We start from the raw sequence: 22302 nt of genomic DNA, 5'->3' as shown, positions 1-22302 counted from the left end.
TGTTAAGTTTATATTTGACTTTGTTATGTAGTTACGAGAAGCTTCATAATTGTACCATGACAAATTTAGGTCTGTGGTCATCTGGTGAATAGATTATAATGTGGTTGGTGTTTACAGGGTAATACACTAAAATCATATTTTCAGTGCTGCTGGTGGAGTCCATAAGAAAAGAGTAATTGTACTGATAACAGCTGGGTATGTTTGGCCATAAATCCACCATCATTTAGTTCATCCGTCACCACACCATCGTTTATTGAAAACATCCTGCTCGCTGACTATCTTTTCTTTCAGAGTGTGTTTACTTAAGTGTAGTGGATTCTCTAAACCAAAGTACAACAAAATGTTAGCTCACTTATGATGTTTCTCAGAATCCCTCAGTGCACAGGAAACTGTGGGTTCACACAACCATGGCCTGTATGTGACTGCGAGTTGAACCAGGAAGTTCCTCTGCAAACTGTGATCGACTTTCTTTTCTTTCAAGAAGTTTGGTTGACATGGACTCTTGCTTACATTCTGCATGATGATCTGATTCATGTTTTTGTTAATAATAATGATTCATTTAATGTATGAAGGCCCTCAAATACAAGTCAAATGAAAAGTTGAATAAAACAACCATTTGTGTTTCATTTGAGAGAGTGTTTTTCTGTAAAACACTTAACAGCCTTTGCGGTTGGTAAATACTGAACTATTGACCTCGCTGTTTCTAAGAAATCTTTATCTAGCCAACAAGAGGTAATGGCTTCCATCTTGTATCGCTGTGTATCCTGAGGATAGCCAGAGGATGTGTGGCATCCACTGTAACACAACAAGTATTACACAGGGTGTCAGTTACAACTCTCGTGGATATTCGGTGAAAAGCAGAGAATTCAGTTCTGTATGTTTCTGGGAAAATGTCATGACAACTGTTTGCTTATTCTTTTGATTTTTTGTTTTTTATCCAGCGAGTACCCAGCGCCCAAACTCCCTGCAGGTGCAAGCAGCAGGAGAGCCTGGCCTGTGGACGTCTCAGGGCGACGCTGAGGTGAAACTGAGGATGGGGGACTCTGGCCTGGCTGCTGAGACCCCTCTGACCGTCAACCAGATGTTCACCTCAGCTGTGGAGCGCTTTGGGGACCATACGGCTCTGAGCTGGAAGGAGGGCGAGCAGCAGAAGAGCCTGAACTACAAGGAATACTACCAGACCTGCCGCACCGCTGCCAAGAGCTTCCTTAAGGTAACCATTGAGGAATCTAATATAAATCATAGTCTTATACGAGAGGGTCACACAATCATCTGAACCGTATTCATTTTTTAGTTTTCATTCCAATCATCTTTGGGAGAATATTCGCAGCACAAACCACCAACAACTCCTGTTCTGAAGCATTATTGATTTGACTGCCTAGCCTCAAAGAATGTATATATTCAGCTTTCTGGGTAGTAAAGCCATTTAATTGATTAGTTAATCAACAGCATTGTTCCTCATAATGATTTTTAAAGTGGAGGAATTTCTGCTTTTCTTTTAGATTTGTTGTCTACACTGTGAGGTTCAATCCTGGAAAATTGGTGTTGCTCAATTAGAGCAATTCCTCTAATGCCCCTTTCACACCAGCGCCTTTTCAGCTCCGGCTCGGAGCTAGAGCCTGAAAAGCGCCGGATTCTCCTGTTCACACCGCAGCGGCGCCGGCTCTTAGCTCCGGAATCCGCTTCATTTCCAGCTCCAAAAAATTGTCGGTCCAGAGGCAAGAGCTTTGGAGCTAAGAGGCGACGTCGCTTACGTCTCTCTTACGTCGAGGCGTGCAGGAAACTAAACCCACCTCCCCTGAACATGGGGGAGCACTGTTATGCCTGCCTACAAGCAGTGTGCTTATAAACACACTTTATAAAGTCAGGCAACACTAACCAGGCTTCGTGTGATTCTGTTTATTTGTGCCTTACTTTGACCATCCGTTCACTGTTATCGATCATTGTGGAGAGAGGCAGACGTGTTGTTTTGTATTATTGCAGCTATCGGATGCAAGTAGTCAGTTTAGCTTCGGTTGCTATGCTAACATCACCCGTTTTATACCAGAGAAACTTTCATAACAGCGTTGTGATACCAAACAGTGTCAATTCAGACTGACACACATTCACTTAGGCTAAGGGGAACTGAGGATATGCATCAGCTGCTTGTGTGAGTCGGACAGTGAATACTTTAGAGCGGCCGCTGCAGTGTGAGCTAACCGGGAGCTAACGGGAGAATAAACTCCCATGGAAGAGCAGCACTGCAGCGGTCGGTAAATGCTGCAGAAACACATTAGTAAACAATGAACCACGGCACTCTGGAGCAAAGTATAAGGTTGGAGAAGTCGTTATTCAATTTATTCTGGCTTCGTGTGATTAAAAGCAACACGATCATCGACCCGACGCTGTTGTTGTTGTTGTGAGCGCCGTAATGGTTTCCGTTGGGGAGCAAATCAGCAATGTAAACGGTGACGTCATGACGCAGCAGGGGCAGCTCTGGGGCGCCAGTGGGCGGTGTGAACAGAGCGGGAGCTGAAAAGGGAAACCGGAGCTGAACCAGAAAAGCTCCCGCTCGGAGCTAGAAACTGAAAAGCGCTGGTGTGAAAGCCGCATAAGTCATTTCAACAACAAAAAAATTAATTGTGCAATCGAGTAATTGCACAACCTTTACCCTACCTTTTTTAAAGTGAGCACAGTAGTATCTGCAAAGTGTATTCTACCTTTTGCAGGGCTCTCAAGTTTTGTTCAGAGTGAGATTTTGGCAGCGGTGGGGCTTTGGGTGGGGACGGTGGTCTTATCTGATAAATGACACATAAATTCATACAAATAAAAACATATTTATTTCTGTCTGTCTGTCTGTCTGTCTGTCTGTCTGTGTGTGTGTGTGTGTGTGTGTGTGTGTGTGTGTGTGTGTGTGTGTGTGTGTGTGTGTGTGTGTGTGTGTGTGTGTGTGTGTGTGTGTGTGTGGGGCAACCCTCTCCGCGTCGGCATTAGAGTGAGGGAGCACTAGAACAAGTTGAGCTATTTTAGTGAGCCTCCCAAACTGGCTCAAACCGGTCACCTTTAAAAAAAGGAACCAAGAGACTCTATTACTCAAATGCTTTGCTTTTGATTTCAATTGAGTATGTCATGTGGTGCCAAATATTTCTTACCTTGCACTTGATTGAGGACATACTCCCCCAAAACTCCTCAACATTAAAGGTGGTGGGATCTTGGGGCATGGGGATATCCATCAGCTGATATTCCAGGAACTCCTCACACACCTTAGGTCAGTGTGAGAAAAAGTTTTTAGAGAGTACTTGTCCATGGACAAGTGAGTTTGGAAATGTACTTGTCCGAATACATTTTTCACTTGTCCAGAATGGACACACATCGGGGCCACTGGAATCTTCTTCTTCGTCATCGTATTTTACATTTTCCCACGGTTTTTATGACACCGCTAACGTAAGTGAGAAGTGAGATTTTACTGCATCACACATAGGGTTGGGTATCGTTTGGATTTTAACGATTCCGGTTCTGCTTTTCGATTCCGGTTATTTTCGGTTCCGGTTCTTTGAGAGGGTAAAAATAAGTCTCATGACAAACTGGGAGAAAAATATATTTATGAAAACATTAAGTCAAATCTGTATTCCTATTTACAAATCACATACTGTTTAATTTCTTACGGTTATTGAATACAATTATATAAAAATAATCTCTGCATTGTTTAGTTAGTTCTAAGTGGTGCAGTTTGAGAATGTACAATTGGCCCAGTCTCCTCTGATGTTACACTGCCTGTGAGACACAGTCCAACCACACATGTCCAACACATAGGACATAACCTAATAATAATAATACATTATATTTATAGCCTATAGGCCTAGCGCTTTTCTACAGTGCAAAGACGCTTGCACGCTTACACACATCCTGCAATACACATGCTGCAGCTGCTCACTGTTTGTAAAAGTAAAGAAATAGTATTTTCATTTCCATAATGTACTTTCTATACCCTGCTTCATAAACAATACTGACATCCTGCTCCTCCGAGTCTGGGGGTCCGGGCAGGCCCGCCTTAACCTGCCATCAGGCCCTGGGGCTGATAGGTTTTGTAGGCCCCCTATTTAAACAACAAATGGAAGTCATGTATAGCCTCAGCAGGCTCTGTGATCGCACTTCTCCACTCTGCTCTACGCGCGCCTGGTCCTCTCCTCCAGATGAGTGACGTATCGGGCCTCCCTCATGTATTTGTCCGGTTGCCGTTGGCTCCCCTCCACGTAGCAAGTCCTCGTCTTCCTCTCCATCTCCTCCCCTCTCTCCCTCCTGTCTGTTTTTCCTCTCCCGCTACTCCATCGCTATCAGAACCAGACGGCCTACTTGGCTCCGAGGCCCCACGGCCGGCACCGCTACTGCTCGGTACAGAACTCATCTGTCCTTCCTCCTCATCCTGGCCTACAGGTTTAAAATAACCTGGAAGCTTCTGCATTTTTTGTAATAGCTGCTTGTCTCGAAACTCCTTTTCCCTCAACAATTTCCTTTCCCGAGCGCCACTCTCAAACTTTTTCTTCTCAAACTTTTTCTCCTAAACAACCTTCATCTGTCACTCAATCTCTCACAATTTCAATACGTCACATGTGAAACATATTCTCATTCTGATTGGCTGTTAAGTGGTGCCCACTGACTGTTTCGGAGTCATCATGTTTGAGAAAAATCTCTGGAATCCATCGATCTGATTGATTAGCGGAGCAAATGATCAAAATACTACGGAGGGAAGATATTTTCATTGGATTACTGGTCTGGGGGAAGCTCACGAGTGTGTGTATTTTTGTGTGTATTGTGTGTGTTTCCCGGGGAAAACACTCACGAGAAACACAGGCTGTTGTTATGCCTGCTGTGACGTCAAGTTACTCCGTTCTCCTCTTGTAATTATGCCATTACAAGCTTCAACGTTGTATTTATCATCTGAATTTGCCGAAACAATTTTAATATTCTGAAAGCCAAGACTTTGTTTATTTGAAACCAGATGAAAACAAACTGTAACGGACCCTGCCGTGTTATCTATGATTACTATACGCCTTACATTCATAATGTCAGCCGGAGGGAGGGGGAGTGAGTGGCGAGTGAGAGCTGTCATCTTCCCTTTACAAGCTTCAAAAATGTATATATCGTGTGATTTTGGAAATAAAAGTTTCATATTCTGAAAGCCAAGACTTTGTTTAGTTAAATGTTTTTTAAAAATATCATAAATAAAAAACTTTTTTTTTTTAAAACTCTTTTATTGGCTCATGATAGGCCCCTGATCTCCGTAGGCCCCTGGGCTTCAGCCCAGGTCAGCCCGTGCATTAAGGCGGCCCTGGGTCCGGGGATGTGAGGACAGCGCGAGGACACAGACAGGGAGGCTTCACTTCATAAAGGAAATGGTGGTTAATATTAACAACACAGGAGTTAAAACGCTTAATAACCTTCATTACGTGTTAGAGAAAGAACATAAGAAAGTTTGACAAAGATGAGGCTGTTAAACAGGCAGCGGATCCGCTGTGTGTAGAAAGAGAGAGAGAGAGACGCTGAGTTGCACCGTGCAGCGATCAGCTGATACAGAGCATAGAGAGAGCTGCAGTCCGCGGGGCTCGGCCTCCTGTCCTCACAACTCTTATTAATCCCGGTACCGGAAAAATTGTTATTTGTTCCTACTCGGAACCGAGTGTTGCTTCCCAAGCCTGCCACTGTGCTACACTTCCCGCCCCGCTCCGCCCCCGTCTAATTGTACAGAAAGCGGCGAGATGCATTTCCTTAGGTATCGACAAGCAGAACCGAAACTAACACTTCTAAACGAACAATGGCGGACACGTACAATTTGCGAATGAGTTCTGCCTTTTGTAAACTGAATGTATCAATAATTTGTCAATAAATCAGGTCGAAAAACGTCACTTACTGATTAATGTATTCAATCAAAGTATTGAAATCCTGGAAAATGTTGAAACCCTTACCTGTCTATAAAGTATAGGGCAGAATGTCTAAATCCTACCCGGATACAGCCATGTTATTTTCTAATTGGCTGTTCGACAGCTTACATTCTTTTGATTGGTTGATGTGTGGCTACAGTGATTCTGTACTAGTTTGTTTACAAAATTGCGGCGCAACTTGGTGGGCGGTACCCTGGAAAGAAATCTCTGCGTGAGAAATACAAGGTGTGGCGTGTGAATGGAGTGGAATGCGTGTGTCTCACGCCAAATGCGTGAGACTTGAGAGCCCTGATTTTGTTTCGATCAGACCAGACGACATTTAGTTTTGTACAGCCAGTCTATGCAACACATGACGCATCACAATGGAGTCGGGATGAAATTAGCTTTGACTGTTTTCGTACAGTACAGAGTGCTTTATTGTTAACCGTGAGACTCAACACAGTTATTAGCAATCAGGCTCAGCATTGTGTACACACACACACACACACACACACACACACACACACACACACACACACACACACACACACACACACACACAGACATACCAACAGTTGTCTCTGAACTTAAGCACACACACTAAACTGAACGTGAACCTCCACACATGCCGACCCTGTGACATGGCAACATGATCTGTTGGGCTTCAGATGTCAGACCTCATATTGTACCCTCTGTTGTGAAATACTTGAGTAATTTAAAAAAGCTCCTTGGTATCGATTCCCATTTCTGGCAGTCTCATGTGTACACTCGGCTGTATATCTGTTTCCATAGCAACACCTGTCATTGCAAAGTGCTTCCTGATCTCTGATCCATCTGGAGAAAAGTTGATCTGCCACTGGCAGCTCAAAACTGTGTCCAAAGGTTTCAAGAGTTTAACAAAGTTCGGTTTAGACTGATATCAGTAATTAATTTCTATTTTATTGTATTACTTTTTTAAATGTTTAAGGAAAATAATTGTTTTCTTCTTAACTTGCACAGGACAGTATTTTATCCTAAAACATCAACAAATAATTTTAGAATAGCAATATTTACATTGCCTTTTCCCCCTCTAGACAGTTGTAGAGATGTATTCATTAATTTATACTTAAAAAGTGTTTGTTTTTGTTCAGCTTGGTTTGCAGCGCTACCATGGCGTCGGAATCCTCGGCTTCAACTCGTCCGAGTGGTTCATCTCTGACATCGCAGCTATTCTAGCAGGGTGAGTTTCATCTTCACTCTGACAGTACGTCCACACAGCAGCTTTTCGAAAATCTTGGAGATCACATGAATCTCCCGCCCCCGACATACAAAGCAAAACACCCCGGGGATTTTATGCGAGCAATATATATATATATATATATATATATATATATATATATAAACTCCCCAAACAGGCGAAAACCTACCAGTTTCACCCACTGTCTCTGCCACCTCCCTCCATGCCTGGTTCCTCCGGTTTGTATCCCGTTAATAGTTCTGGTCGTAAAGAACCGGGTGATTTGCTACCGTAATTTCTCGTTTGGAATATGAGGAAATTAACTGCGGTCTGGTTCTCCCTGCTTACACGCGGTTTGATTGGCTAGCGCTTCTACTGTCAGATTTGCATAAACGTGATTTGATTGGCTGACGCTTCCAGCTCAGCTTCAAAAGTTGAACATTGCTCAACTTTTGAATCCTGGAAATCTTCGCTTCGCTCCCCCACAATGCAGTTCGGCGAAAAGCGAAGCAAAGTGACGTCATCCCCATTCAAAGTCAATGGGCAGAGAAGCGGTGGAAGATTTGTCTAAAGCTGCTGTGTGGACGTACCGTTAATGTGTAAGCGATGAGCGCAGTGTTCCCTCACTTAGCTCTGGTATGGAGGGCATGCACACATAAACACAGAGTGGTGTGATCCAAGACTTGAAATGTGAGTTCAGCAGAGCCTTCACACGTCAACCAATTCATGACTAATGGGTTTCAAGGCAAGGCAAGTTTATTTATATAGCACCTTTCAGCACAAGGCAATTCAAGGTGCTTTACAAAAATGAAAGACATTCAGACAAAGGCATTTAAAAACAGTAAAAGATAATAAAATAAACATTAAAACCAAAACAAAAAATGAAAGACATTAAGAAAATGGCATTTAAAATCAGTCATTAAAAAGAAAAGCTAATAAAATAAACATTAAAAGTTACAGTGCAGTCTAAGATATGAATAGTTCAATTATTTCGGCAATTGTTTCAGCACAATAGAGTGGCGAAGTCACGCCCTAAAGATTATCTTTCAATCCCGTTTGAATTGTGCCACGAATTACACATATGATGTTTGTCAATCTTAAAAAATCTTTTCCATGTCCAAAAAGTCACAGTTTGTCGTAAAACTGTTGAAATATAAGACTATGAAAAATACGCAACTAGAAAGACTACGAATCCCAGAGTCGCTTAAGTGATGTCATTAACGTTACACATTACACTCGTGTTACTCACCGAAACCTTGTAAAGCCGGTCCCGCATGCTGGCTCTTACGGAACCGACTAACTCCCCTTTTGTGAATGTACAGCTCTCAACATGCCCAGACTTGTAGTGATTTTCACCTCTTTTAATACTTTTCGCCTCATTCTGAAAGAAAGAAGTGAAATGTGCTAACGTGACGGCCATCTTGATGTTGGTGATGCGAGTGGGCGAGACCAGAGATGTAGTTTATTGAGCGTTTCACACACAAAAAAGTGTTACTTCACAGTTTTACGACACATTTAAAAAAAATTGACTCGCAAAATTATCTTTTTAAATTGACAAACATCATGTGTAATTCGTGGCACAATTCAAACGGGATCGAAAGATAATCTTTCTCTCTCCATTGACTTCGATACATACTTTTTCCGAAATAAGGTCCCATGGAGGTCCCCCGGAAGGGGAGGGACTTCGCCTCTCTATAACAAACAGAAAGCTGATGGACTGCACTGTTGGACAGCAGCTAGATACATTCACTTAACTTTAGTTTGACATTTGACACTAGTTTATTTGCTGTAAATACTCATATCCTCATGTGTGTTTTTACATGTGTGATATACATATAACATCCATATATAAGGATTTCAGTACTTCTTCCACCTAAAAGTAATAACACACCTCTTATCTGCGGTGATTGTGTCATTACTCAGCATCATTACATTACATGTCATTTGTTAGATGCTTTTATCCAAAGTGACTTACATACATTCAGTACTGTGGACAAAACCCACAGGAGCAATTTGGGGTGAAGTGTCTTGCCCAGGGACACAACAACATGCTGACTGCAGTGGGACTCGAACTTGCTATCCCCTGATTCGAAGTCCAGCACACTATCCACTGAGCCACAGCCTCCGCAGTAAAGAGAAGCCTTTCTTTAGCGTGCTAAACTGGAAATAAGATAAGACTTTATTGATCCCAATTTAGGATGTTGACTCCCATCGGAGAATCTATAAATTCCAAGTAATTAGTAAAAGCAGATTAGTCTCAGCTGAGCTGGTAAACCACCAAACATCTGTGACAGAACATTGGGTTGTTGTCATGCTGGCAGCTGCCCGATTTAAGCCACGATTATGGATACAATTTGTATTTAATGCAATTCCTGAAAGGATGATGACAAGATTTCATTGCATGAAATGGGTCTGGTTATACAACGGATAAGTACATTTCATTTCTCTTGTGTGCTAAGAACGTAGAAATGCAATACACAAACCAATACTGTGAGTTTATTCTCCACGCCTACCGTCTGCGGAGTGCTGCTGCGTAACAAGAATGTATGGAAACTGCAGTTAACTTGACAAACCAGTGCCGATGCATTCCAGGTTAATTTGACTAACTGAGAAGTCTACTCACATTTCCTGCAGGTTAAAAAAGCAACAAAGATGCTGCAAGGTCAGGTTGTTTTAAATGTTTTGTTTTACTAAGAATAGAACAAAAAAGGAAACCACACGGCTCACTTTGAGACAAATACCGTAAAGTGCGGTATAGAAATGCAATGATTATTTGACTAGTCAATCGACTATAAAAGCATTTTAATCGGTCGATCGTTCTTTTCATGCAAACTTGGCAGAAAATATCTTAATCATCTTTTGGTTTTGAACTGAGAAAACATGACATTCAGAGACAACGATTTGGACACTGAAAAACTTGGAAAGACTATCTGAAATGGTCTGCGAATAAATCGATAAGACAAATAAAAGTTAGTTGAATCCCTGTTTAGCGGCAAACAAAATTGTTCAGGCTTAATTTTAAGAAAGCGAGCATTGCTGCGAGTTTGTTCCAGATATATGGTGCATTAAACTTAGAGATCTGCAAGGTTTATAATGAAGCAGAAGATCAGAAATCTATTTTGGCCCTAAACCATTGAGTGCTGTAACATTTTATTTGACAAAATCCTTTTGTTTGTTGCAGGGGGTTCGCTGTTGGCATCTACACCACCAACTCTCCTGAGGCATGCCAGTATGTAGCAGAAAACTGCAAGGCCAATATCATAGTGGTGGAGAACCAGAAACAGCTGCAGAAGATCCTTCAGGTGAGATCAAAAGAACTTATCTATAAAATACTGTGGAACTATGAATTAAGGATAGCAATTCAGGATATTTATATCAACAATGTAGTTGTACCTGTTATTCCAGTAGGAGTATTGGCATTTTGCTGCCACTATTCATTGTTGGAGTCAACCATAACAAAACATTTTGAGTTGATAGCATCTTTTGCAAATGTATAGACATTGAGTGACAAAAAGTATAACGACCTGTCAGATGCGGATTTACAAACCATGTGTCACATAGGACAAGTTAAGAGATGGCTAAATGTTTTTGTAACCGTGAAGTTATTTTTTTGGTTTTGTTTTTCAGCCGTGAATAATTTGAGTCAAGTTTCCTTTGTGCATGACTTCAGCTATATCTGACTCGACATCAAAGGGTTTTTAATCTGCCTGTCAACATATTACCTTCTGTAAACCTGTTTAGAATCAGTATACACTTGTGTTTGATTGTATTCTGTTTGTTCACAGGTTGAAGACAAGCTGCCACACTTGAAAGCCATTATCCAGTACAAAGATGCACTCAAAGAGAAGAGACCAAATCTGTACACGGTAAGAACACTGAATCTTCTCATGGCAAACATGGAAAGATTTATTTGGTTAAAGAAGCATCATCCAAGTGATTCTGTTTGTGTTCGGCAGTGGGCCGAGTTCATGGAGCTCGGCCGCGATGAGCCTGACGCTCCCCTCGATGCCATCGTCTCCAGCCAAAAGCCCAACCAGTGCTGCACCCTCATCTACACTTCAGGCACCACCGGCCAGCCCAAAGGAGTCATGCTGAGCCACGACAACGTGAGTAACCGGAGCCAAGTGTGTTTCGACTTGAAAACACACACCTGTGCAGACGCAGCTGACACATTCGCATACAAATGAAAGTACTACACGTTAGTCAGGTTTAGTACTGTGTGTTCAAGACAATCCAGGTGAACAGATTACATGCTGTAGCCAGTGTTGGAATTTAACCCAAGTACATTTACACAAGTGCTCTACTTAAGGACGCATTTTAAAGGGAGTTGTACTTTTGAGTATTTCCATTTAATGTTGTTTTTCTCCAATACATTTATTTTACAATTTAAATACAAAATAGGTTTCAACTTATAATTTAGGAAGTAGTTAGAAAAAATCCTAACCAGCCGCTGCAAAAGTGATGCTTATACATTATTGCATCGTCTGTTATAACTGAGTTGTTTATTGAGCAACGTTATAAAAAGGGACATTTTGGTGTTTAAGTTTATTTTGATGCTTGGCAACTGGCAATTAAAACTTGTTTCATACACGTATTTTATTCTTGCCAAAGTTCACTTCTAAAAAGTGTAAAATATAGGTCGTAAACATTCACTGTTGTTTTTGTTTACCTATCTGTGTCTCTATGTTTCCTCCCATACATAAAGCAATATCAAACCTCATATGGACTGTTTCCTCTCTGCCTGCCTCAGATAACCTGGACCGCGCTCTCCACCTGCCGTCACGTGCGTCTGACGGACGCCACCGTCTCTCAGGAGGTGGTGGTCAGCTACCTGCCGCTCAGCCACATCGCCGCTCAGATGGTCGACATCTGGGTCACCATGAGGGTCGGGGGGGCCACGTATTTTGCTCAGCCAGATGCACTAAAGGTAAGACACATCACTTGGGTTTATACACGGTGAAGAGTACACGTGAAAAGCCAACATATATTGCTTGTTTTTTACCACAGAGATTTACGATAATTGTTGGACCAATATTTGAATAAAGAAAAACAGGGTATTTGAAAGCATCAGCAGCTGATACAAAAACATACATGCAGTGTGTTGTTGATATTTTCATAATATTAAATGATGGGTTTCTTTCCTTCTAACCATCTAACCATCAACCCCTCTACAAATTCATGAACATATCCTGAGGGTAGACCTATGCATGTCTTAGTGTATGATATTTTCATAATTATTATAATTGTAGTTCTCCAAAGAATGTTGTAGTGGCTGATTTATTTTTGATGTGACCTTTGAACTGCATTTGCCATTATGAGTAAAACTCTTTTGTTGCAGGGCTCTCTGGTAAATACTTTGAAGGAAGTGCGCCCCACGGCCTTCATGGGGGTCCCACGTGTCTGGGAGAAGATGCAGGAGAAGATGAAGTCTGTGGGAGCCAAGTCCTCCACTGTGCGCAGGAAAATTGCTGTCTGGGCAAAAGATGTCGGCCTGCAGACTAATCTGACCAAGATGAATCAGTATGTACATGTTATGAAATTACAGTCTTTTGTTAAACAAGCTTATGTCAAGTATTTCGTTTATATGTTGTTATTGCTTCCCTCTACATGGTGATTATAAGAATATTGTAAAAGGAAATTTTTTTGGGCATCTAGGCACCCATAGAGAATAACAATTATGTGAGCCTGTTTAAGTAATTACACAACATGAGTCTACAAACAAACTCTGTGGCTGAGATTTGAGCTAAATGCTACCATGCTGATGCTAAGCAGGTGTACTGAGCCAAGTACAGCTGTATTTTTGACCCAATAATGGCATAGATGGAAAAACATGCTGTCGGCGTGGCTCAGAACACTCACATTGGTGTTTTTTGTCTCCTCAGAAGCGGAGCAGCTGGCCGCACACCGCTCCGCTATAAATTAGCCAAAAAGATAGTGTTCAAAAAGGTGCGTAAGGCTCTGGGCCTGGACCGCTGCACCAAGTGCTACACAGGGGCTGCTCCCATCACCAAAGACACCCTGGAGTTCTTCCTCAGCCTGGACATCCCTCTGTTCGAGCTGTACGGCATGAGTGAGAGCACCGGGCCCCACACCATCTCCAGCCCTGAGGCCTTCAAGATCACCAGGTACGCTTTACTTCTAAATCTGACTCAGAACCAATCCACAAGTTATGCCTGGTGGTGAAATGAAAATGTTGAATGTGTTGCAGCTGTGGTAAAGAGATCCCGGGGTGCAAGACGAAGCTGCACAACCCAGACGAGGAGGGGAACGGAGAGATCTGCTTCTGGGGCCGCCACGTCTTCATGGGATACCTCAACATGGCCGAGAAGACGGAGGAGGCTCTGGATGCAGAGGGCTGGCTGCACTCCGGTGACCTGGGCAAGCACGACGAGAACGGATTCCTCTTCATCACTGGAAGAATCAAAGGTACATTCTATATTCCTTGTAGAGCTTCACAACACTCAAACAAGTGTATTGTTTACTGCATATGGTGAGATCCTCCTTTACAGCCTCCAAACATACTATTGGATATCTGTTAGCTTTAGGAAAAATGTTCAGGTGTCTCTGATGAATAAACCTGCCTGTTACATAACCTGTGTGTTTCTTTGCATTGACTTTTAGAGCTGATCATCACGGCAGGAGGCGAGAACATCCCTCCGGTTCCTATCGAGGATGCGGTGAAGGAGGCTGTGCCGCTCATTAGTAACGCCATGCTGATCGGAGACAAGAAGAAGTTTCTGTCCATGCTGCTCACCATTAAGGTGAGTCTTTAAACTGAGACATGAGGCACGATGCATTTGTGGAACTGGGTGCACAATCCTTATTTTAAACTCTACAGTTAATCATGTAAACTTTATAGAGCTCCTTAAAAACAGACTTAATATTTAAGGATGAATTTAAAAGATCGTAGACAGGGAACTGATGGCTTGAGTGTAAATGAAATTATCATATCCTTTCAAATTAGAAATGCACTTTTTGCTTTTTACACAACATTGTTTGGACAGCCATTTGTATTGGTTAATTATTGTTCAAACAACCTGAGCAATGTTTTACCGTAAGGTGCACATACTTCTATATGTTTATGTTTGGGAAATGGCAAATACATGTTTTTTTGTGAATGTTTGTGCTTTATACATCTCGCTCCAGGTGTAGACTTTACAGCAAGCTTGATTCTGTTTCTGGAGCTTTAATCACATTTGAACTAGACGACAGCAGAGCACTGTAGTGAGTAAAGAAGCTGTAGATAACAAAGGGTGTAACAGGCTGTTGAGCACAGTCAAAGGTATCAGGTACAGACTGAAGATGTATCTTGTCAGCAACACTGTATCCAAGCCCCGTAAACATCCTATCTTTACACCTTTTTTATCAGAGTCAATATATCAGTCTTATCTGATAACTAAGGATCATCTGTTAAAAGTGAAGCTCAGCCATATTATCGATTTCCTTTCAGATTCTGCCATCTAGTGGGCATTAAAGAACTGCAAGCTTGTGTAGCCAAACAATTGTGAAAATACTTTAAGCTGAATGGATAAGTAATGTAAACGTTCGGCAATAACATTTTCAAATGTTTGACTCTCCAGTGCCAGGTGAACGCAGACTCGGGGGAGCCAGAGGACGAGCTGACTCCAGAGGCTGTGGAGCTCTGCAGGCGGCTGGGCAGCAACGCCACGCGAGTCTCTGAGGTCACAGGCGGGCGGGACCGGTTGGTCCACGCCGCCATTCAGGAGGGAATCAACAGAGTGAACGAGAAAGCATGCTCCAACGCCCAGCGCATTCAGAAGTGGATCACTCTGGATCGGGATTTCTCGCTTCCAGGAGGAGAGCTGGGTGAGTGGGGCGGGGGGACAGGTGGTCTTTAATCAGGGATTGTTATTTTCCTACCACAATAATCACCTTATGGCTTCCAAGTTGGAAACCACATTTAAAAAAAACTGTTGTTATATATGGTTTGCTCTAGTCACTAATCTACGCATCTATAATCAACAGTTATATAGAACGGTTTATTTTATATCAGAATTGCAGAGGAAACTTTTATTTGACATCTTACATCCAAGTTTTTTCTTATTCTGAATATGTTATAAAATGTGGCATTCATAGAAGTGTTTTAACCATAATATTGTGGGGCAAGTGTTGAAATCTCTGTGTGCTCAACTCTGACCATGAATCCTTACGGCTGGGTTTAGACTAAAACACGAATGCAGTTAAAAAAATAAAGTTTTAAGTAGCCACATGCTCTTCTTTTAAGTGTTTTAACAATAAATTCCTTCGTCCACAGGCCCGACCATGAAGCTGAAGCGGCCGGTGGTGGTGAAGATGTACAAGGAGCAGATTGAGAACTTTTACAAGGAGCTGGCGACTCCAACGACCCCCGACAACTCGCTGCCCCCCAAATAGAGCTGCTCCTCCACCTGTCTGAGTCCCCCGTCCTTTATCCAACCATTGTTCTCTTGTAAAAAATGTTTGCCTTAAATTGTTGTTGTTCTGTCTCTGTTTACATTTGTGGGTGTTGTACAAAAAGAATAGCCGACAGGAGAAGCTATTGTGAATATCTGAATGATTTTTGAAGACGGTATCAATAAGCTGACGTCTACTATGTCTATTACTGAAGTGAACAGTAATCTGGAGTAGCAGTGGCTTTATGTAGGAAAATATGTTTATTGCACTGCGTTACTTAAGATGAAATGACAGAATCCAAAAAAATGAAGTTTACATTTTGTTTCAGCATATTTCTTAATTTATTTTGGTTTGCCAAAGTTTACAAATAAGCTTCACATGAAGAAAAATGTCTAGAAAGAACAGCATTTGTGATCCAACAATCATCTCTAAATGTTTACTTGCCTACATGCACGTGGTGTTTTTGAATGCATCTTATGTTTAATTTGTTTTCTGCAAAGGAAGCTGCAGTAACAAAATGTTGTGTTGAAATCTATCTATCTCAGAACTAAGCATCCAAATGTTCTTGTGCTGTGAAAACACGTCATTGAAGCCATATCTCTTGCCTTTCGTAACTGATTTCAGATTCTGTTCTGCTTGCTGACTCGATGCAGATCGTTACACACCTGCCTGGTCCTGTGGAAATGTTTTCCATCAGTCCCTCTGTGTGTAGTCCTGCTTTGATTTTTTGTGAAATATTGTAAATATATTTTGCCTTCATCGTCATCCATCACTTGATTTGAGTTTACAGTCGATTTTCCAGCAGTGCAGAACTCGCATGCACAGTTTTTGGGACTCAAACAAGTGCGCCTGGACTTAGAAATGTACATAAATTAGATCACATGTAGCTTTATGGCCAATATATCAACTTGTCTGTGCCATCCCTTATGCATCATCACTCCACATATCTTCAGCCTCTTTGAAGACATTACTACTTACGCCTTCAAAGCTAAAGTAAAATACCTTGTATATAAATGAATTGTGTATATAATAAGCATAGCAAAGTTATTGGTAGCACTCGAGTTAGTGAAGGTTATGGTTCTCATGAAGTTCAGGGTAAACAATAAACTAAGGAAATGACGGTGATTCAGTGTGTCTGAGTTACTTGACCCGAAAGAGTTATTAATATCAGGGTTGAAAAAGATGGAAATCTGCATGAAGCTACCGAAAAAAGGATGCAGGCCTGTTTCTGTCTACAGACATGTGAATGTTTGAGTGTCAGAATAAAAGTTGATTGAGCTGATGTGCTGAACTTTGTTGCTCTTCTGTTCGTCTTTTATAATGTTTCCCATTTGAGCTAATTATTTTATTCTTTCATGTAAAAAGAAGCAAGTACAATGTAAAAAAACGAATGAAGCAGTTATTACTACAATACAACACTACCACAAACCCACAGCCTGAAAATATGTCAAATATTGTCAAAACACAAACAATTTCTGGAATTGCAGAAAAATAAAAGTGACTTACTTATACTGCCGGCTACAAGCTTAATGAAAACATATGTTCTGTTCATCTTCCTGGACGAGCTGTTAAGTTATTAGTAAGTATAGTATTGTGCTTGTCCTGCTACATGTCTCTGATTCTTGTTCCTCCTTAGCGGCTCAGAATCAGGCCACGAGTGTGCTCTTGCCGATTTTATTTCCTGGTGCGATGACAGTTTTCTGGATTTAAATGTCTCTATAACCCAGGAATTGATCATTGATTTTAGACGTCACAAGGATGTTCCTAAGGAGTGCATCATACACAATGACAAGGTAGAAATTGTCACATCATACAAATACTTGGGCACCATTTTCGATCACCACCTCAAATTTGATGTGAATACTGAGTGTATTTTGAAGCGGGGTCAAGGGAGAATGCACCTTCTTCGCAAACTGAACTCTTTCTCTGTCAGGACTTTCATTCTTTGTCGTTTTTACCAAGCATTCATTGAGAGCCTTATTTGTTTTTCTTTTATCTGCTGGTTCCATAGCCTTACACTGAAAGACAGGAACAGCCTGAACAGCATTGTTAAAACCTGCTCCAAGATCATCGGCGTGAAACAGAGAGACTTAAATTCCTTCTGTAACCAACAGATTCTGCGGAAAGCAGAGAGCATTCTGAACTCTCCAGGTCATGTACTTTCTCATGAATTTCGTCTGTTGCCATCAGGGCGTAGATATGCTCTACCTGCTCAAAGGACTAATCGCTTTTCTAAATCATTCATCCCTTCTGCACTCAAACTTTTAAATTATTGAAAGGCTTTTAACTTGATTATTTATTTATTATTGTGATGCTTTGAACTATTTATAAATTGTATAGTGTAAATTGGAATTATCCACATCTGTGCTCCCGGGTGTATAGGTGTGTTTTCTTCTTGTATGTTCCTGCCTGTGTACATGACATAAGCTGCTGCTCATAACCAATTGCCCCTTGCGGGATTAATAAAGTTGTTGATTGATTGATTGATTGATTGAAATGTCTGCTTGGATTAATTAGTGCCCGATTAGAAGCAGGTGTGTTCAGACGACATTCATACAACAGGTTGAAAATACTATTTGATTTTTAGGTAATAAGGGTCCAAGTCAATTCCAATGAAGTGAAAATTCAAAAACACTTCCCAGTTAATTTGTATATATTTGTTAAAGTAAAAAATAAAGGGATATTTCACCAGGAAACTAACATACTATATAGCTCTATATGTAATGTTACACTGCAATTTCAAATTATTTTATTCATCAATTAGGCCTATTATAACAAGTCAACAAATGTAAAAAATCCATTATGTTTTTCCAGTGAATTTTAGGAATTTTCTTTCAATAAAGAGACTAAAACAACAGTTGTTGATTTACTAATGGACCAATCAAATAACTCAAAAGCCGTTTCATTAATGTTTTGCAATATAGTTAATGTTTGTATTGATACATATTGATTTGATTCGATATTTACTATTTAAATAAAACAAAAGATCAAAACATCTGTTCAGAAATTCTAAATATGAATTTGTACCTTTGCTCCCCATGGTCTATCACACGACATTAAAGAGACAGATGACTCGGTATGAGCGGTAAAAACTCACTTTCCTTTTGCTCCGTGCAGAGCTGCGTCACAGAACCCAATTTATTGATCAACCCTCCCTCCCTGTAGTGACACTTCCTCGATAGATGGGCATTACGCCCGGCCCACTGCGTGCCCTTTTCACCCCGCAGACTGCAGTGACCACCACACGACCTTTACATGACCCCTGCACTCGGCCATGACCGGGTCACTGAGCAAGCAATGAGGATCAGACACACACAGGAGCAACAGTACTTAATGACTTTATTAATAATATGATTCCGAAATAAAAAATAACATTAAAATAACATGTTTTTCCTTGTTAACAACTTGCATCATATGGCCACATGGTGGCATTGTAATGCCAAGTCTTTATTTTCAAAAAATACCAAATTGTTCTGCACATCCAGTTCATTTGTTCTGCTTGGACCACATATATGGAACACATTTCGGACTCCACCCTCCCCCCAGTTAAAAAAATCAAACCTTTATAAATACAGGCAACCCTGTGCCCCTGTCACATACACATCATGACGACCACTGACACAGGAAACATCCCGTCTGCACATGCCCCCTCAACATATTTGCAAAAACAAAACAAAAAGTCCTCCACCTTTAAAGATCCACACAGTAGATATTCTACCTTCGCTGTATTATACATGTATTATATATAATATTGTCTCAGCTGAAATGATGCCGCACTCCCACAGACCTGCACAGAGTTGCTGAGTGAGAGGGACCTGAAGGGTTTCATTTCGCTTCCCCTTTTTCTTTATTTATACCCTCAGTGTTGCCCAACATAGAACTCTCCCGGATCATAAATGTTACAATTTCTAGGAGTCTCTATGGCTTGGCGGAAAGTTCCTAAAAACTACTCCACCCATGAGCCTCCGCGCTCTTTGCCATGGAGAAGGAGCCAATCAGAAGCACACGCCATATTTGCCAAATGTATGTATTAGTGACCACACAATGTATAGTGAACAGAGTTAAACAGCAGAATGTAAAATCAAGGAATGTGACAGATTTTAAACTTGGTGATTACATGATTCTTGCCTCCATAGGCGCATTCACACTGCGGTACTTTTCCCAAAGGTTCATGCGAACTCTTTAGTTCTCTTTAGTTCGCATGAACTAAGTACAGATCGCGTTCACACCGGAAAAAAAGTCCCTGGGGGTGGATTAGGCAAATGAAGCCGCTGACGTCACTTCTTCTTCTTCTTCTGTTTTGGGTTTACTGGCAGGCCGCAAACCACTTCACGGCGTATACTGCCGTCCAAAGTCCCCGGAGTTGGGGACTGGCTTCAGTAGAAGCTGCTGGGAGTCCCAGCAGCTTCTACTGAAGCCTTTCGAGTAAATCGCCAGAAAGCCGACACCTCCTCATCTCCACCGCTCCCATGTTTTATTTTGTGTTGCCATAAGTTAGTCTCTCTGCGTTTCTGCGCTGGGCTAATGATAATAATGCTAATGCGAGGATAATAAAATGGCGGCTTCACAAAACTTTTTGGGAGTTTTACGGGGCGTGGTTTGCAATCCGCCTAGCCAATCAGAAATATAGCTCTTTTCTCACAAAAGAGCCGACTTTCGAGGGGGTAAAAAGGTTCGCATGAACTAATTTTAGTACCGGCTCTTTTTGGTGTAAACGCGATCATGAACTAAGTTCGCATGAACCTTTGTGGGAAAAGTACCGCAGTGTGAATGCGCCTATTGCTCCTTGGGAGTTGTAGTTAATCAACCAGATATAGACTAAATGACTGAATCGGAAGAGTTTAATGCTAAAACAAAGCAACACTGTGCGGTAAAAATGAAAGACAGAGCAAAACAGAGCTCCCCCCCACTTCACAACTCTATTGTTTCCTATGATGTGTTTCTTCAGGCTTTAAGTTATCATAACATAACTACATTAGGTGACCGTTTCTGGTAAAAACAATGAATGAGTTGACAGGAAATGAGGCAGAAAAAATACATTTTCAGTTCCCTGAACCAAAGTGTTTTTACTCCTCTTGTCCATGTTCTGGTTCAGTTTTTCCTACTGGAAGAAGAGGTGATAACGTTGAGCTCATCCAGCAAAAGTGTTCCTACACCTGTTTCTTGGTGTTCAGCTGTCATCAGAATTGTGACACACAAAAACATACCGGAGACTTCCCCCATAACGTTTGACGCCTAAAATAGATCCAACAGGCATGTTTGGTTGTGAATAATAGTGACAAATCATGCCAAATTAAAGACAATTAAATAAGAAACAAACGAAAAAAGGTTGGCAAATGAAAAAAAGAATCAATTAATATCGTATTGCATGTAAATATTGTATAAAATCCTTAAAAATACAGTTCAGGTAACTACGTAAGTACTGAAGTCATCACAGCCAAAAGTGCAGAGGTCCATAAATAAAACATTGACTGTGGGCAGACAGTGGGGCTTCTCTCGAGTCCCCACGTTACCTCCCCTTCTCAAACACCGCAGAGGACTGAAAGAGTGCCCGGTCAAAGGTCAGAGTTCATGAACGAGGACTTTAAAGTTCCCACATCGATGCACAGAGGAGAGGACAGGAAGGTCCCGTCGCTGACAAACACACTCACAGATGCAAACGCACTCACACAAGTTGCAAAGTTCATTCTCAGTAATTACGGCCTCACGGAAGTTCAGTTGTCAGAGGCACACCTAGAGAAAAGTTGAGTGGGGCCGGGGAAGAAGTGAGGGCAGGGGGGTTACTGCAGGGCACATAAGGCGGCAGGAATCCAGGTTATTTTTCCATTGTTGAGACATTTTCTGTGTTCAGACGTCATTTACAGTGAGGGAGTGTGTGCATGATGAGCCAGGCAGGCAACAGAAAAAGAGAGAGAAATATTAAAGCTATCGAAGCGTCAGAATAAAAACACTGTCGGCAAGGAGAAAACAGAGGAGGGGAGGAATCCCTCAGTGAAGGTTTGTACCACAGTGTGTGTGTGTGTGTGTGTGTATGTGTGTGTAGGAAGCCACACACCAGGGGCCTGAATCAAGAAGCAAGTTCACCTCATTGGCTTTCTTTGGGTGTTTTCTGGCTTCACAAAAACACTGGGGATCCTGGAAACCGGTCTCAAAAAGCTGGCTCTGTTCACCCACATTATGTGTAACAATAAGTCAGCATTTTAGCACAAACTGTGGAGATCTCTTTTTTGGAAATGTTGTCAGTGCAGTAGCAAAAAGTTATATTCAGTGAGTTAAAAAAAGATACAAAAATGTACAGTAATTGTAACAATATTTACAGATATAACATTCTTAGTAAAGAATAATGCTCAAATAATGCAATAATCAACTACTAAATGTAATAGACCATGGCTAAAAGTGGGCATTATTTTATTGGCTTTATTCTCTTTTCTTTATCAACTCTATTATTAACATGTTCAAGAGTGATAAGAAATTGATAATGGTCATTTGTGCTTCAGTGTTTGTCAATGAAAAACAAATGTATAAGTAACACTGTCTGATGCAAAAAGCTGAAGAGTAATATGTGTACACGAGAAGGACATTTATCTCAAATGATTGCTCATGATTCTACGGCCACAGCAAATCAAGGAGTTGGCTGGCTGTCAGCTGTATATTTGAAGAGGTTAAACATATGGATACCTGAAACTTGGATCCTGTCAGTGCAAATTCAGTTGTATCCACAGCAACTAAACTAAAGGTGTAAAAGATGATCTCACCAGTTTTACTTCATTTGGAAAGTGTCTGCTACATAGGTGT

At 41.3% G+C, this 22302-nt stretch overlaps 1 protein-coding gene across 1 annotated transcript in view; it reads left to right on the top strand.

The window, feature by feature from the left end:
• acsbg2 (acyl-CoA synthetase bubblegum family member 2) overlaps nucleotides 1-16789 on the top strand; it is a 34735-nt gene extending 17946 nt beyond the window's left edge. Inside the window, exons 4-15 of the mRNA XM_034081067.2 lie at nucleotides 942-1213; nucleotides 7028-7116; nucleotides 10295-10415; nucleotides 10899-10979; nucleotides 11070-11219; nucleotides 11864-12040; nucleotides 12452-12633; nucleotides 12996-13238; nucleotides 13322-13539; nucleotides 13735-13874; nucleotides 14694-14940; nucleotides 15389-16789. Coding sequence (XP_033936958.1) covers nucleotides 942-1213; nucleotides 7028-7116; nucleotides 10295-10415; nucleotides 10899-10979; nucleotides 11070-11219; nucleotides 11864-12040; nucleotides 12452-12633; nucleotides 12996-13238; nucleotides 13322-13539; nucleotides 13735-13874; nucleotides 14694-14940; nucleotides 15389-15507 — 2039 coding nt within the window. The 3' untranslated portion in view covers nucleotides 15508-16789. The remainder of the gene's footprint in view (nucleotides 1-941; nucleotides 1214-7027; nucleotides 7117-10294; nucleotides 10416-10898; nucleotides 10980-11069; nucleotides 11220-11863; nucleotides 12041-12451; nucleotides 12634-12995; nucleotides 13239-13321; nucleotides 13540-13734; nucleotides 13875-14693; nucleotides 14941-15388) is intronic.
• Nucleotides 16790-22302: the final 5513 nt, after the last annotated feature.

The sequence above is a fragment of the Pseudochaenichthys georgianus genome, chromosome 4 (genome assembly GCF_902827115.2).
Source record: "Pseudochaenichthys georgianus chromosome 4, fPseGeo1.2, whole genome shotgun sequence".
In the NCBI taxonomy this organism is placed as follows: domain Eukaryota; kingdom Metazoa; phylum Chordata; class Actinopteri; order Perciformes; family Channichthyidae; genus Pseudochaenichthys; species Pseudochaenichthys georgianus.
The sequence above is the reverse complement of the archived record's forward strand: the minus strand, read 5'-3'. Positions and strand labels throughout refer to the sequence as shown.